Source organism: Vulpes vulpes, chromosome 15 (assembly GCF_048418805.1).
Source record: "Vulpes vulpes isolate BD-2025 chromosome 15, VulVul3, whole genome shotgun sequence".
NCBI classification, from domain to species: domain Eukaryota; kingdom Metazoa; phylum Chordata; class Mammalia; order Carnivora; family Canidae; genus Vulpes; species Vulpes vulpes.
In genome coordinates, this window is record NC_132794.1 from 55,925,790 (window position 1) to 55,943,950 (window position 18,161).

General features: G+C 38.4%; 1 protein-coding gene across 1 annotated transcript in view; it reads left to right on the forward strand.

Annotated features, from left to right (window-relative positions):
- SLC27A2 (solute carrier family 27 member 2) overlaps positions 1-18,161 on the forward strand; it is a 42,420-nt gene that overhangs the window by 9,654 nt on the left and 14,605 nt on the right. The window contains exons 2-4 of the mRNA XM_025998691.2: positions 2,154-2,363; positions 6,464-6,622; positions 8,857-8,981. Of these exons, the coding sequence (XP_025854476.1) occupies positions 2,154-2,363; positions 6,464-6,622; positions 8,857-8,981 (494 nt within the window). The remainder of the gene's footprint in view (positions 1-2,153; positions 2,364-6,463; positions 6,623-8,856; positions 8,982-18,161) is intronic.

Genomic DNA, 18,161 nt, shown 5'->3' on the forward strand with positions numbered 1-18,161 from the left:
ACAGAGAGAAACACCATCACGACTGAGTCTTGAAGTGTGATCTTGAACTTTCCAGGTGACCAGGGTGTAGGACAGCACTCAAAGCAGATGAAACCATCTGGACAAAGATCATGAGTTGTGACAGTGTGGGTAAAGTCAGTTCACATAGATCAGTGTGGTTAGATGAATGGGGTCAAGAGATGGTACGAGGAGACATCAGAAAAGTTGCGCACATGCTCAACCTCAGGACCTCACATGCTGCATAAGGAGAGTAGACTCTACCACAAGGGGTGAGCAGCCATTGAAAGATTTTAATGAGAACAATAACAAGAAGCTGTAATGTAGCTGATAAATTGGAATCAGGGAGAGGTTAGAGTCAAGAAGATTGGTCAGGAGACTATTGGGACGATCAAGGGAGGAAATAATGAGCACCTGAACCAACGCAGTGGCAAGAAATAGTGTCACCATTCTGGTTTTTATAACAATAGTATTTTTTGCTTAATATTTTGATGTGCAGAGGGACTAGAGAGCAATCTGATCTGGTGAAGGTGGAAAACAATTGAGGTAAATAGAATCTTAAAGAATGATAGCCAATAGAAACTCAAGGGGAAAACTTTTCATGAAAGGAAATGTGATTATAGTGTGTTATTCAACTCTGCAGTGAATAATATTTACATAGTCACAATCTTGTTGATCCCAGTTATTGGTGTTCAGCTTTTAGAACCAACCCATAAACAAAGCTGGGAAGATGGAATTGAAGTATCAGAAAAGCTATAAATACTATTAACCTAGACAACATAAAGTAGTAATGGTGATTGTTGGGAGTGGACAGGAGTTAATCAAGGGTCGGGATGAAAATTGATCAGTTAAGAGGTAGCAGGTAAAGCACATTATTTGGTGATAGAGAGGAGACTCTTAGAAGAAACAAATTTTTAAAAATTGAAAGTGATTGCCTCTAAGCCACAGGTTGAGTTGTAAAGAGGGAAAGGGAATGGAACTGTTGATTTTCGCTATAAACTCTTTTGTACTATTTATTTTTACCAGGTGCATGAGTCCTCTGGTTAAAGTGTTTTAAAAAATTTTTAAATGCACCTATCCAGATGATATTTCTTGTTTTGATGAAGACATCAAACACAAACATCTGAAAAACAAAGGAAATAACATGAATTAGGTATAGCCTCCCCAAGGTAATTCCCTGGGGTATTGTGTCACCTTCCTATTAAGAATAAGTATATTCATCTCAGTTATCACAAGTTCAAGACAAGTAAGTTTAAAGGCCATCTCATGATTAAAGGGCACAGAAATCAAGCAGCAAACATGAAATGTGATTTGCATATTAAATCAATGTCTTTTAAATTTTTTGCCATTGGCCTAGAGTAAAAAAAATACTTGTTTGTGATTCAGTATCCACACACTCATGTAACTGGCATAGAACTTAGCTCTTGCTGTGTGTGATGTACTCTGAAAATTTATGTTTCATTCTATTTTATTTTTTTTTAATGTTGGTCACTTCAAATGATTTTAAAAACCTACTACTATATGATGACCTAGAGTATGAAAAACATGCTAATCAGTCCTGTTTTTTTCTCAGACCAGAAAATGTGCTTATGAAATTTGGAGCTTATTTCTCATAAGGGCTGAATTTTCCTAGGGGAACTTTTTGTTACTGAAATATTAAAAAATATATGTGTGTATATAAAGTTGGTTTCTATCATTGTTAGTTATCATGGCTGCCTTGCTTTCGTTTCTCGTCTCCTACCTTAAATTTTTCATCTTTTTCTTTTTCATCACTGGGGCACATCTATTGGGAATAACTATATTCATTTCTGGAGTATTTTGAGATGTATACCAGACATGCATGTAAGTTATGCACTTACACATCTTGGTTTTTATCCACATGTCCATTTGTCTGTATAGACAAATTTCAACCAACTATCTGCTACTAGGAAACCATTAAAACTTAGCTTTTCCTCAAATCTTGGAATCTTGTGATATTTTCAAATCTAGCAAATTCCATGTTTAAAATTGTGGAACTATAAGCACTACTTGTCACATCTACCCATTTCAGCAAAAATTATGATTATGCTGAAAACAAAATTAATATGAAGCCTAGTGCCCTAATAGAACTTTACTGAGTTAATTTAACTTGTTTGGATTTTTTTTTTCTTGCTAAGAACTACGAGAAGCTATAGAGGAGGTGCTGCCAAGCCTGAAAAAAGATAACGTGTCCATCTACTATGTGAGCAGAACTTCTAACACAGATGGGGTCAACTCTTTACTAGACAAAGTGGATGAAGTGTCAACAGAAGCTATTCCAGAGTCGTGGAGGTCCGAAGTCACTTTTTCCACTCCTGCCTTATACATTTATACTTCTGGAACTACAGGTAAAAATAAAGAAAGGATCCTCAAAGAAATGGACTTATTCTGAAGGAGTTAAATGTTGAGTTAGGTTTTTAAATGTTCTTTCCCTTTGGCAAAACTTATCAGATAACTAATACTTTAGAGGATTTAGCCCTTTGCCTGTGAGAACAGATCTTATTTCATAGCACATGATCCCATTTGGGTTTCTCCAACCTACACATACTTTCCCATAATTGGTATGTGAAATGGATAAAGCAGTTAACCAAGAAATACAAAAATAGTTATGATAATAGATGAAATTTGGCACTGAATAGGTTTTCAGAGTTTTTAAATGATTGTTGGATTTTGACTATCTTTATACCCCAAGTCTATATGTAATGTATAACCAATTATAAATGGGACACCAAAGAATATGACAGGACAATAATGGAAGCTATGTTTACATAAATATTTTTATCACTATCTTCCCATGCAACACTGACTTGGAGCTGTTTGGTGCATCTTACAAGATGGCTTTAGCCCGGGGCCTAAATAAAATACTGTATTTCCAAATCCAGGATACCTTCAACTCTAAGCTGTAGTCTTAGGAGCCACTAAGGAAAAACACTGCCAACTAACAGTGTTATTGGAACAGCTGTATGGAACAGGCAATATTTAAGATAGAATGTACCAGCCACTCTCCTATCAGCTTTATAGTCTGTGTTCATAAAATTCTCCCACCATCCCTAAGACAGGTGCCATTCTTATTCACATTTTACAGATCCAGAAACTGATGCTTACAGAGGTAAAGAACTTCTCAAGGTAACTTGTCAGGATCCTCCTTGGTAGGCTGACTGCACAGCTCATACATTTGGCCTCTCTGCCACAATACCTCCCAATTCTTCTGTTTGACGGACATGAGGCATCTGCCTAATGCAAGGCCAGAGAAAATATTATCAAAATGTAATAATATGAGTCCTTAGGGATATATTTAAAAGGGCAGGAAGCCAGCACCAACATGCTGATCATTCTTATTAATAATGGAAGATTAAATATGTGAATCTTTTATCTTTTGATTCAAATTTTAATTTGAAAATTTGATAATAAATAAGGCTAAAGCCTCCTTTGAGTCTTTTATCTCTACATCAGCCTCTAGGCCCTCCCTCCTTTCCCTGGACAGACCCTCAGCACCCATCTATTGGCCCAGTTTCTGGACCTGAGCTGAACCTCAATATTGACTTCCTTTCATACATTTATTTAATTAAGTATTTTCTTTAAGTGAATGAGGAAGGGAGACTGAGAATGACATATTAAAACCAATGCCCAAAGCATAATGTCTATCTATCCTCTATCAGTCAAAAAGTTATAAATTGCCATGCCAACAGAATAATGGAATGACATAGTTAACCGAATGCTTCCCCTACATACAGACACTACCTGGATATATGGGACTTTTATCTTCATCTCTTAATAGAATGGTAAAATGGGGAAATGATTGAGGAAAGTTACAGCTTAGTTACAGGGAGTTCTAGTCTTAATGCTGCACAAGTACAGAACTTTACATTGTAGGTTTTGGCAGTCAAATATAAAACCCACTTGAGGAAGAAAAAAAAAGAACACTCCTTAATTTAATCCCACATTCAGAATTTATATTTAATTGAAAGATAATTGGGTTGATATTTATTTGATTTTTTTCCTTATCTCTGAATAAGATTATCTGCCAAGTTACTCTTGTAAAAGTTAATTAAAAGAACTTGGGGTGCCTGGGTGGCTCAATCAGTTAAGCATCTGACTCTTGGTTTCAGCTCAGGTCATGACTCAGGGTCATGAGATTGAGTTTTACGTTGGGCTTGCTCAGCATGGAGTCTGCTTGAGATTCTCCCTCTCCCTTTGCTACTCCCACTCGTGCTTGCTCTCTCTCTCAGAAATAAATAAATCTTTTTAAAAAATTTAAAAAGGTAGGAACACCTGGGTGGCTCAGTGGTTGAGCGTCTGCCTTTCACTCAGGTCATGATCCCCGGGTCGTGGGATCGAGTCCTGAATCACACGCCCCGCAGAGAACCTGCTTCTCCCTTTGCCTATGTCTCTGCCTCTCTCTATGTATCTCTCATAAATAAAAAAATAAAATCTAAAAAGATAAATAAATTAAAGTAAAAAAAAAAGAACCATTTAAGCAATTGAAAAGCAAAATGTTTTCCCTGTTCCTCAGACCATTAACACAAAATCATATAATAGTTACCAAATATTCCTATTTCCTCATTAATACAAAATCTTAGGAAATGTCTGAAAGTAACTCAAAGCAGCAAAGTGTATGTATTTCTTTTTTAAAGATATATTTTAGAACTTTTACAATCCAGACAATTCTTTTCTATGGTAAATACAATTGATTATTGATGCTTTCCTCTATTTCTTAATATTATTGTAGAAGGGGCATTAGTTCTAATATAATGCCACTGGCTCACTGTCAATGAAAATGAATTTTGAATTGTGTTTACAGTTATGGTAGTTTGTTGACCATACTGCCCTGCCTTACAATGAGTTGCTGTTTCTTAGGCAAATCCCTAGCTAAGGTGCCATCAAGTATGGAAGGATCTGAGTCTACAGAGAACTGTCTTCTTCTTTACAAAGTCCATTTACCCCCCCAGGTCTTAACTTCTAGGCCTGTACCCCTTAGTAATGGCTTCATGCCCTCCCATGACTTCCTGAACTTCCATGGGAAACAATATAAATATATCCTTTTTAATAGAGTCTTACAAGAAAGCTATGAAAATTATACTTAAGAAATTGCAATATACTGGGGCTCCTTGGTGGCTCAATTAAGTGTCTGCCTTCAGCTCAGGTCATGATTCTAGGGTCCTGGGATCGAGCTCCTTATCAGGATCCCTGCTCCAAGGGGAGCCTGCTTCTCCCTCTCCCTCTGCTGTTCCCCCTGCTTGTATTCTCTCTCTCTCTCTCTCTCTCTTTCTCTCTCTGTCAAATAAATAAATAAAATCTTTTTTAAAAAAATAAATTAAAATATACTAAAACTACACTGAGATACCATTTTTCACCTTTCAGATTGGCAAAAACCCCAACATTTGAGAGCATACCTCGCCAAGGCTATGAGGAACAGATCCACTCAGATACTGCTGGTGGGAGAGTGGATGGGGACAGCCCGTATGACTGGCAATGTGGCAGGGCCAAAATTACAAAGACATGTATCTTTTGACCCTGCAATTTCACTTCAGCAAATTTATTCTACAAATACAGCATCATTCATAGTGTAAACTACTATGTGGACAAGGTTGCAATAGCAAAATAGGGAAATAAATTATAATACACACATACAAAGGACTTGATGCAACTGACAGAGAATAAATAAATGAATAAATAAGGGAAATTTCTTTGTATAAATTTGGACAGCTCTCCACCATACATCGTTAAGTAGAGAGAGAAAAGTGCAGGAAAAAATCAGCATTTTTTTAAGGAAGGGGAGGACAAGAACAAATAAGCAACTCTTCATATTTTCTTGTATTTATGTAAAGAAACTCTAGAAAAGGAGCTAAGAAATTCATAAAAGTGGTTATGAAGGATGGTAATGGGAATGGAAAAATCTAATCTCTCTGAATCTCAGCCTTTTCATCTGTGGATTAGAGAATATAGTTTTACTTATCCTATTAATTATGGGTGTTAAATGAAATTTTGAAAATACTGTGCAAGGCAGTAGGCACAGAGCAAAAATTTGACAGACATTCATTCATGCCTTTCTCTTCAAATTGCTATTGTAGTAACGATCTAATTCAAGGGTCAGCAAGCTACAGTCTGTGGGCCAAGGACAGCCCCCTCGCCTGTTTTTGTAAATAAAGCCCTATCAGAACACAGCTACATTCATTCCTTTATATGGCTGGCTGCTATCAGCTACAATAGCAGAGCTGAGTATTTCTAACAGAGACTATATGACCCTGCAAAGCCTAAAACATTGGCTCTCTGCTCTTTTACAAAAAAAAAAATTTGCTGACTCTTGGTGTAACTGATCATGGCCCTCCCCTATCCAATTCCCTAGCCATTGGATGATGGATCTTCCTAAGCCAGATCTCTCTCCCAGACCGTATGTATGAATGGCCAATGTTGGCTCACTCGTGCCTTCTCTTGTATCTTTGCAAAGGACTCCCAAAAGCCGCAATGATTAATCACCAACGCCTGTGGTACGGAACTGGCTTTGCCTATGTAAGCGGGATCAAGGAAGATGATGTCATCTATACCACTCTACCCTTGTACCATAGTGCTGCGCTTATGATAGGCCTCCATGGATGTATCGTGGCTGGTGAGTTTTTATTGTCAACAAGGCACTGGAGTCCAGTACACATTCATATGCGCTCCACAGGGAAAGTAATACAAAATTTGGCTACTTTCCTGTCTGCCAGGACCAGCATTTAATTCTATGTTAGTAACAAGGCTTTTTGACTCACACATCACCAGCAAGTATCTAGAATAATCTATATTTTCTCATGCCTACTTATCTGATAATATAATGCTACAGTTGCTCAAGATTTCAAGAAGGAAACTTCTTTAAAATATTTTAGGTGTTCATCCAGGTTAAGACACTTGATTCTTAAGTCTCATAAACAATTTCCCTCTGTTATTTCCAACTTTAGAAATCTGCTGTGGATCTCCATCAGCATCTGATTTAAACTTCTCCCTTAGTTGTCCCCATCCTACTCTGCTCTTCCCTGCTCCCACAGCTCCTCAGTGCTGGTCAGAATAACCGGCTTTCCATCTCTTTTCCTTCCTTCCAGAATTTTACCATTCAGATTAGAGTTGCCATCTTTTCTCCTTTCAGTCGGCTTTATGCCTCTTATATACATTAAGGCTTAACCCAATGTCCACCCCCCAGAAAGGCATCTCTAACTCTCCAAACTAAAAAACAAAAAAACAAAAATACGTGATTTTTTTTCTTCCACATGGCATTTCATTTTAACTAATCATATATGTACATATAATAACACATATGCATATATATACATATATATATATTTTTATATATATGCATGTGTGATTGCCCAAGGCTCTGTGTCTTTCCTTCACCAACTTATTGATCAGCTATAAAATACTTACCCCAGCATCAGTACCAGCCACCACATCAGCCAGGAATAACTGACTGGGCCTGATCATCCAGCTGGAATCTTCAAGGACAGGAGCATTCTGAGGCTCCCAAAGGGAAAACCCCATTGTTCACACATTTGTTTAAGTACCATAAATACATTCTAAAGAAGAAAAAGTAGTGTTTAAAAAACTTTTTCCTCTTTTAGAACATCAGACTTTTGTATCATTAGGAGTAAAACTAAACTTACAGTGTGAAAAAACACAAGTTTTTTCATTTCACTTTACTACATTCCATGCCTATAATTACATTGGGTCTGATATATATTATTCTTACCCATTATATTCATTTCCTACTGTTACTGTAACAAATTGCCACAAACTCAGTGGCTTACAACACAGATTTTTTTTTTCTGTTTTGAAGGTCAGAAGTCTTAAAATCAAGGTGTTAGCAGGGCTGCATCCCTTCTGGAAGCTCTAGGAAAAAATCCATTTTCTTACTTATTCTAGCTTCTAAAGGCTGCCTGCATCCTTTGGCTTGTGGCTGCTTCTTCCACCTTCAAACATATCATTCCAACCTTTGGCTTCTTTCATTCCATCTCCTTCTGCCCTTGACCTGCTTGCCTTCCTGTTACAAGGACATTTATGATTTCACTGGTCCCGCCTAGGTAATCCAGGTTGATCTTCCCATCTCAAAATCCTGAACTTAATCACATCTATACAGTCCCTTTTGCCATGTAAGGTAGATATTCACAGGTTCTATGGATTAGAACAGGTACTTCTTTGGGAGCCATTATGTCTACCTTACCCATCAAAGAATAATTTTCCTACTTGCTCAAGACCCTGGTTCTCCATTGCCTGCATAGTTAAGTCTGACTCTTCTACCTGGCCCTTCCAAGTTCTCCATGATGGTACCCCTAGCTGCTTCTCCAGGTTCCTCTCCCATGACTCACTCACTCTCCTTCACTTTAGTCACAAGCCAACTGAGTCTTGGCTATCTTCCCGCACCTTCTGGACTGCCCTATCTTTATGTTCACACTGTTTCCTCTGCTTGGAATTCTCTCATCTTTCTTCATATTCATTGCTCAAGACATAATTCAAATACTACATCTTCCAAAAAATGCCTTTCTCAGCTCTTACCCAAACAGAATTAATACACACACATACACACACACACACACACTCATTCACATTCCCTTAGGGATTCATTTGAACTCTATATTTATTATACACTGACTTTTATTAGACGTCTGCGTGTGTCTCTCCCCCACTAGATTGAAAGCCTCTGTAGGATAAAACCATGTCTCATTGATTTTTGTATTGAATATAATCAATACTCAAAACTTCTTTGTGACTATAATTCATATTTAAATTTCTACCTTTCAAAAATGACAAATATAACCAGAGAGGTTTTTAATAGCATTTCTTTATTAACACTTTATATACACTTCTCTGTAGGTGCTACTCTTGTTTTACGGGACAAATTTTCAGCCAGCCAATTTTGGGATGACTGCAGAAAATATAACATCACTGTTATTCAGTATATTGGTGAACTTCTTCGGTATTTGTGCAATTCACCCCAGGTAATACTCCCCATATTTCATTCTTTTTGAGATAGGCAATATGGGAATTCAGGTTACTTTGGGTCATGCAAGGCTTCAGCTGATACTTGCATATCTCTCAGTTTTCAGTTTAGACTACAATTGCATGTCATGATAAAGTGTTTGGCACCACACCCATCATGTAGAGATTTATTAGGTGGCAGTTGCTATTAGTATTGTTATTCCTCACCTCTTTACCTGTCTTCACATCTCACCCTCTACCTAGCAGATCCTTTACTTCCTTCTCTACCTGTTTCAAGTCTACTCACTGTCAGAGCCCAGTTCAAATGATACTTCATATGTTAAGCCTATTTGGGTCACTGTAACAAAAGCCATTACTCCCTTCCCTTACATCATTTGATTTCTACCCACTGTGGCTTTGTCACATTGCAGGTATTTGTCTTAATACCTTCCATCCTCCCTAGGCCATAAAGTCTTTGATGGCAGGGACTTGTATCCTTACTTTGTCTTATACCACAGGCAGACAGGAAAACTTCTACTTAATGTTGCTTGAATAAATCCCTGTGTAGTTTTGATATCATCTAAGTCTGTCAATGAGGTTGGAGCAGTTGCCTCAAGGTTACTCCAGAGGCCTTGGATCTACCATTTTGCAGATATCCAGATATCTTGATGGGGTTTTTTGAAAGAACTTCTCCTGCCAATTCCTCAACTCATATCAGGGGCCCGGCAGCCTGCCTGGGGACCAAATCAAGGTTTCTCAGCACAGCACTGCTGACATTTTGGGCACAACCATTCTATGCTGTATAAAGTTATTCGGTGCAGGGTAGGATATTTAGTGTCATCTTTGACCTCTATGCAGGACATGCCAGTAATACCCTCTCCCTTCCCCCAGGTTATGATAATCAAAATGTCTTCAGACATTGCCAGATACTCCCTAGCAAGCAAAAATCAACCCCAGTTGAGAATCATTAGACTAGATAATGCAGTAAACTCACCAGATCCTGCTTCCTTTAGTCCTTTCAGTCCTCATAAAACAAACTCAGATGATGACTAAGCTGATAAATTACTATCTATAAGTACCTGTTATGTTCACTTTATATAACATCTGCTGTGACATAGGAAGAGTAGAGAATGCTCTTACCCCAGTTCTTCCCCTCCTCACTTCAGTCATTCTCTGCCCACATGTCAGCTCATCATAGAGGCCCCTCCTACTAATTAACAAATATGTCACTTCACCCCTTACCATCCATCTCGTGTGTGACTGCTTTTCACAGACAGTACTGTCTCTCCTGGCATAGTACAGGTTTATATGACTATTGTCTACCTCCCTCAATTAAATGAAAGTTCCATGCACCAGGGGCTTTGTTTACTGTCAGATCTCCAGCATTGAGATCTGTATCTGGCATATTCTAGGCATCAACAAACTTTGTTGAATGTACCTCTAAATTCTGAAAGATATATGATCAACTTAAGAGAAGTAATATGTTTCCCTGAAATGTTTAGGCTTAGCACATATTATTCTGATTTGGGCAGCAGATTCAATAGTTTCATAAGAGTCATAATTAGCTGTGAGCTGGATTAGGACCTATCCCACAGCAATTTCTGTTGAAGCCATTATTGAATTTTTTTCACATTAGTATCCCATCTGGCCCTCAAGACTTCATGCCTCTCTATTAAAACCCAGAAATACATATGGGGCCCTTCTGTTTAACTTTTATTCTCTGCCTTAAAGGCCCCCTTTGTCAGTTAGAAGTCTCCTGGGGGAGGGTGTGTTGAGGAAAATAAACTTGTTTATGTAGCTCTTTCAGGCTTACATGCTCACACATATAAAGACTTCCACCTTTCTCTTTCCTCATAATGTTGTCTCAAATGCTGAAAAACAAAATTAGATTGGGGTTTTATATCTTCAAAATATATTATGAAAAAAATATATTATGATTTGTTGTATAATTCATGGATGATCTCAGATCTAGAGAATATGGAGTTTCTGTTTGCTCTTGCTTCTCCCCCACCCTGAGTTCTGGTTTGTCTTAAAAATACTTATAAGAATTGTAAGGAATAATCAAAGTTATCTCAAAAAAAAACCTTTAGTTAAAGACTTTTTTAAAATGATTTGAGCTTAAATATAGCAAATCCTTAAGACAAAAAACTGTTAGTACTGGGGTGCCTGGGTGGCTCAGTTGGTTGAGCATCTGTCTTTGCAAGCTCAAGTCATGATCCCAGAGTCCTGAGGTGGAGACTCAAGGCAGGCTCCCTGCTCAGTGGCAGTCTTCTTCCCCTTCTCCCTCTGCCTACTGCTTCCCCTGCTTGTGCATTATTGTGCTCTCGCTCTTGTGCTCTCTCTTTCTCTCTCTCTCTCTCTTTCTGTGTCAAATGTCAAATAAATAAAATCTAAAAAAAAATTAGTACTAATAGATGAATTCAGCAAGATAGCAGGATACAGAGTCAACACACAATAATCTGTTGTATTTCTATACACAAATAATGAAGAATCTGAGAAGATAACTAAAAAAAAACAGTAACATCAAAAAGAATAAAATACTTAGGCATTAACTTAACCAGGGAGGTGAAAGACATGTATAATGAAAACTAGAAAACATTGGGTGAAAGAAATCAAAGAATATATAAATAAATGAAAATATACCTCATGTTTACAGATTGGAAGATTTAATATTGTTAAAATGCTGCTACCCAAAGAGACCTATAAATTCAATGCAATCCCTATCAAAATCCCAATGTCACTTTTCGTGGAAACACACACACCAAAAAAAAAACCTCTCCTAAAATTCATATAGAGTCTCAAGGGACCCAAATTGCCGAAGCAATCTTGAAAAAGAAAAACAAAACTGGGAGATTTATACTTTCTAATTTCAAAACTTACTGCAAAGCTATAGTAATGAAGGCAATATGATACTAACGTAAAGACAGAATACAGACTAGTGGAATAGAATAGAGAGCCCAGAAATAAACCCTCATATATACAGTCAAATGATTTTTGACAAGGGTGACAGGACCATTCAGTGGGGAAAGAACAGTCTTTTCAAAAAATGATCCTGGGAAAACTAAATATCCACATGCAAAAGATTAAAGTTGGATGTTTATCTAAAATGCTTGGGCAGCCCCAGTGGTGCAGCGGTTTGGGGTGTGATCCTGGAGACCCAGGATCGAGTCCCATGTCAGGCTTCCTGTAGGGAGTCTGCTTCTCCCTCTGCCTGTTTCTCTGCCTCTCTCTGTGTGTGTCTCTATGAATAAATAAACAAAATCTTTAAAAAATAAAAAAATTAAAATTAAAAAAAATAAAATGCTTAAACAAAAATTATCTCAAAAATGGAAAAAAGACCTAGGGGTGCCTGGGTGGCTCATCAGTTAAGCATCTGGCATCCTATTTCAGCTCAGGTCATGATCTCAGGATTGTGAGATGGAGCCCCATGTAGTGCTCTATGCTGGGCATAGAGCCTACTTAAGATTCTCTCTCTCCCTCTGCACTGGGAGGGTAGCAGAGCTGTCGACTAGTGGTTTTACAGTGCTATTGCAGAAAGTTCTTTATCCATCTTACCTGTCTTCCATTGTTATATTTGGGCCTTAGCATCCAGAGTACCTGTTTACAATGAAAGTCCAGTCTGGTTCATTTCCCACAGTGTATAGTTGTCATCTCCCATTTTGTTTGTGTAGTTGCCTAAAAAGCAATGCCATTTAGGAAAAAAAAAATTATTGGAACAAGATACTGCTAAAGCTCAGTGTTTCTCTAGCCCAATTAGGGACTGAGCCATAGAATGAGTCTAAATGAAGCTTTGTGGTGCTTGCTAGGCATGTGACCAGGGTGGGAGGAGGAGAAGGAAAAGGAAAAGGGAACCAAAAAAGAGTTCCAGGAGCCACACATAGAAGTCATGATATTTGGAAGGGGAAATAAGATAGACTAGAATCCTGGGACTGCTGAATAGCTTACTTCCGTATTGTTACCTCCTAGTGTCATCTGCCTTCTCCCCAAAATCAGATAAGCTCTGTGGTCCTCTACCAGCCTAAAATTTCTGCCTCTGCATCACCTCCATTCTGATGGAAAATACAATGGAGGGGTATTTAGCAGCAGAGTGGAGAGTGACCTGTTTGACCTCTCAGGGGTAAGCCCGGGGCAAGGAAAAAAAGAGAAAGAAAGCAGAAAAACAAAAAGAGGGAAAGAGAAGAATCAGAGACGGTTCACTACAAAAGGTGAGCTTCAAAGGGTGCAGAAAAGCTTACCAGCCATGCAGTGAAAGAAGGTCTTCTGGAACAGTGCATGCAGAGTGGAATGAAGGACCTGGCATATGGCAAGCTTCAAGCATATAGCCAGAGGCAAGACTGAGTTGTTGGCTCAGGTGACAAGGGCTTTGCTATGCTGAGACTCATGTGAACATGACAAAGCACCACTAAAAGGCCTTCCTTAGAAGAGTGATGGGGAGATGGTGGTTTTAGACAGTCCCTTTGGCTTCAGTGGGAAGATGCACTGAAGGGAGAAAGGACTCTATAAAGCAGAGAAATCCTCTTCTTTTCATTCCTGTTACTGGGTGCTTTCTTTTCTCCTAGGGGAGCCAGGCAGACGTGTAGCATATTAGTTGTTAAGATCAGAAACTCAGGAATTTTTTCTAAGGTGGTGAATGCCTTCTGCTTTCCACCTCCTGAAAAATCTCCCAAAGAACAAGAAAAAGACATACAAGCTGCATCTCTTAGAAATTAAGAGACATTGCCACAGGAAGCTACACAATACACACAGCTGAAAGACAAAGGTCATTGACGTCGTGGACTGAGAGGGGTGAAACCTAAGAGGCTAGTACCAACAAGAAGGAAGCAGATTGACTTCCTGAAAACTGAGAAATCAGAGGCAGCAAATACGAATTGAGCTTGATTCTCTGGAGAAGACCTAGAAGAGCTTTGAATTCAAGGACCCCACCAGTGGAGGAGGAAGATAGAGGTGAAGCACTGAAAATAGAGATTGAGTAAATACCTACTTATTAACCAGAGAGGCTACTAGTGCCCTTCCCTTGCACAGCTTCTAGAACTCCAGCAGCCAACTTATGCTTGTAAGCAAGAGAATATGGAAGTCTAATTCTCAGTAGACCTGCCCTGTCATAGGACAGTGCAGCCCACTTGACGATACCACTCCCTCTGCTCACAAAGCTATGCAAACATCTTTAGTTGCCTTACTTCTGAATATGAACAGACCTCAAGGATCAGCAGACACCTGAGGAAAGCCTCCAATGTGAAATATCATCAAAAGAATAGAAGAGACAGCATCAATTCAAAGAGCAGGAGAAAACTTTCAAAAACTTATAATTAATATCCTCAGAGCCGTTAGAGAAGAATAGTATGCTGTTAAATAAAAACTAATAAAATCTCCTAAAAATGAAAATATGATGTAACTTGTTTAATTCATATAAAGTTTGGAAGAGGGACGCCTAGGTGGCTCAGTGGTTAAACGTCTGCCTTGGGCTCAGGGCGTGATCCTGGAGTCCCGGGATGGAGTCCCACATTGGGCTCTCTGCCTGGAGCCTGCTTCTCCCTCTGCCTATGTCTCTGCCTCTTTCTCTGTGTCTCTCATGAATAAATAAATAAAATCTTTTTAAAAATAAAAAATAATAAATTTTTAAATAAAAAAATAATGAAGTTTGGAAGATAAACTTGAGAAATCTTAGAGAAAATTGGAGGAAAGATAAAATGATGGATGTAAGGGGAGACAAGATAAAAAAATTAAAAGATCGATACAAGAAGTCCAACAACCAATTAATAGAAAATCAGGAAAATAAAACAGAAAAAAATGGAGAGGAGGATATTATCAAAGAAGCAATACAAGAAAACTTCATGAATGGATGAAGAATATTATATATATATGTGTGTGTGTATATATATATATGATGTATATATATATGAATATATATGTATGTATGTATATATATATGAATATTACTCCACCATAAAAAAAGAATGAGATCTTGTCATTTGCAATGACAAAGATGGATCCAGAGGGTATTATGCTAAGTGAAACAGTCAGAGAAAGACAAATACCATATGATCTCACTCATGTGAAATCTAAAACGCAAAATGAACAAACAAGCAAAAAACAGAATCATAAATACAGAGACCAAAGTGGTGTGGTTGCCAGAAAGAAGGGGGATGAGGGGGTGAGTGAAATAGGTGAAGGGGATTAAAAGACTCAAACTTCCAAGTATAAAAAATTCATAGGAGTAAAAAGTTCCACAGAAGGAATATAGTCAATGATATAAGTAATAACATTGTGTGCTGACACTAATCATAGTGAGCACTAAGTAATGTATAGATTGTCAAATCACTTTGTTGTATACCTGAAACTAATATAACATTATATGTCAACTACACTTTAATAGAAAAAATAGACAAAACTGATTGAGCCAATCAGTTAAGCATCTGACTCATGATCCTTCAGCTAAGGTCTTGATCTCAGGGTCATGAGTTCAAGCCCTATTTTGGGCTCCATGCTGGGTGTGAAGCCTACTTAAAAAAAGAAAAAGAAAAAATAATAATAACATTTTTTAAAGTGAAATGAAAACAATAATAACCAACCTATCTGTTTAAAAAAAATGCTGAAGAGAAATAGCTTTTTAAAATTAAAAAAAAATAAAAAGGAAAGAAAACTTCCCAGAACTGAAGGACAGATTAAAAGAGCCAAGTGAGTATCCAATAAAATGAGTGGAATTTAGAATTTTAAAACTACACCAGAATGAAACATAAGACTACCCAAAAAAGAGAGAGAGAGAGACATTGAGAGAAGAAAGAATCTATAAGAATAACATTTGACTTGGCAAATAACAACACTACAAGCTGGAAGACAAAAGATCAGTGCTTTCAAAATTCTCAGAAAAAAAATATTGCCTATCTAGAATTCTATATCTGATCAAATTATCAATCAAGTGTACAGTATGAATATTTTCAGACATTCAAATTTTCAAAATAATATACACCCTCCTTTAGGAAGCCACTAGAAAAAGTGTTCCATGCAAAGAGGAGAGTGAGAAGAGAGAGCTGAGGACCCAGGATCCAGGAAAGAGAGGCTAAGGAAGCCCTAGGCCTGGAAAGCAACCAGTCCAGACTGGAGCAGAGGGCTGAAAGGAAGCATAAGAGAACAAAGAAATTAGACCATCTGGTGGATTTCACCATGAAGAACATAGTATTTTGAGACTGTTGGATGGAAGAAACACCCATGAATAGAAACTAAGAAAATGAAGCAAATAAGCAAGTGGCAGTGAATTCCAGGAAAAATTGACTCAAGAATATGGTCAGAGTAAAAAAAAAAAATATATATATATATATATGGTCAGAGTATATTCCTTGGCTCATCAGTAGTGTATGATGAGCAAAATAATGTGAGCACTGAATATTGAGTTAACTGAAAACTGTGATATTCGAAAAACTGAAGCAAATGATAGAGAGCTTCAACTTCCTCTAGCACAATAGAAAATCAACAAATAGGGGCACTTGGGTGACTCAGTGGTTGAGTGTCTGCCTTTGGCTCAGGTCATGATCCTGGGTCCTGGGATCAAGATCCACATCAGGCCTCCCCACAGGGAGCCTGCTTCTCCCTCTGCCTGTCTCTGCCTGTCTCTCTGCATCTCTCATAAATAAATAAAATCTTTAAAAGAAAAAGAAAAGAAAAGAAAAAAAAGAATGTCTAAAATTGATGAATCAAAAGATAGTAGTATAAGCATATAATTTAGAAGCTGGAGAGAAGAGGAAGGTGCTACAAGAGTGGACAGTGTCTGGCTCCAGGTGGTAGAGGAAAGGCAGAGGATGGAGCAGGCAAGTGGGCTGACAGCACCTGCCATTTAAAAGCCTTTCGATGCTTTGAACGTTAAACTGTGAATGTGCCACTCTTTTTTTTTTTTTAACTAAAGAAAAGAGCTCTCTCTGCAATCACATAAATTTGGATTTGATTCTTAGAGCAACTACATTGTTACTTGTGTGATCTCCAGCACACTATTTGAGACTCTGTTTCCTCAACTGAAGCAAAAAAAAATTTTTAAGTAGGCTCCATACCCAGCATGGAGCCCAATGCAGGGCTTAAAGTTACAACCCTGAGATACAGACCTGAGCTGAGGTCAAGAGTCGGACGCTTAACCAACTGAGCCACCCAGTTGTCCCTGAGGCAAATACTTACATGACCTATCACTTTTTGGCAGGATTCTATAGAAACTCGAGTAAGACGACAAAGGTCAAGTGCCTGGCATGGAGTAGTAAGACCCTCAATAAAAGTTTTCTTCTTAGTCTGTTTACCTGATTCCCATTCCTCACTGGACACCCTGCTCTCTCACCCTGTAGTTATTAAATCCTAGTACAGATTCAAGTCCTCCAGCTTTTTTACATATGGCCTCTCCCCTCTTTATGTGGAATCAAAGGTTCGGCCTTGGTTAAAGAAAAATAAGTGCGTGATCATTGACCTAAAAGATAGTTCTTTTGAAGAGTAAACTTGGTAATGAGGAAATACGGTTTCTCATTTGGGAAGGAAACTTCAAGTCACACCAAGTACTCTCAGCCAATGGTGAGCAAAACTTGGGTGAGAACCAGACATCTCAGAAGGTTCTGGGGTCTCCCAGTGTGTGTGCACAAGCACTTGGAGTTTACAGCCTTAATCCCTTCTGCTGGTGTAATAGGATCCCTCAGTTTACAATGAAATGATGAAAACCGAGCTAATGGTATTATGACACAGCCCGGCTAGCTCCCACCCACAGGTGCCAGCTGCACCTGTGAAGCTGGCCTGCTTCTCAGCCGCCCCAGGCACCTGCAGCCTCCCATGCCCTAGCCTCTGCCCTTGGGCTGCTGTCCTGGCTGTTAACTGCCCAACAGAGAACTTAAGGACTTCCCAGTAGAGGTCACTCCTTTTACTGCAGCCATTGCACTGTAGGCAAGCACAGGTGCAGGCACTGCAGATGATACAGAGATATATTTGGTCTCAAGGAATTTACAATATAATGGGGGAGATAGATGTCCACCACCCATTAGAAAGGAAAATAATCTAAGAGGCTGATTACAGACAGCATATGAGCTTAGTAAGGTCTTAGGTGTACACACTGGAGTGCTACTTTGGAGCTTCTCACATGGGCCTAAGAGCAGGTAAGCCCCAGGTCAGGAGGTTATTTTTAAGCCAAAGTCAGTATTCTTTAAATATTTATGATGTTTTGTTCCTGGAGGTTGCAGTGA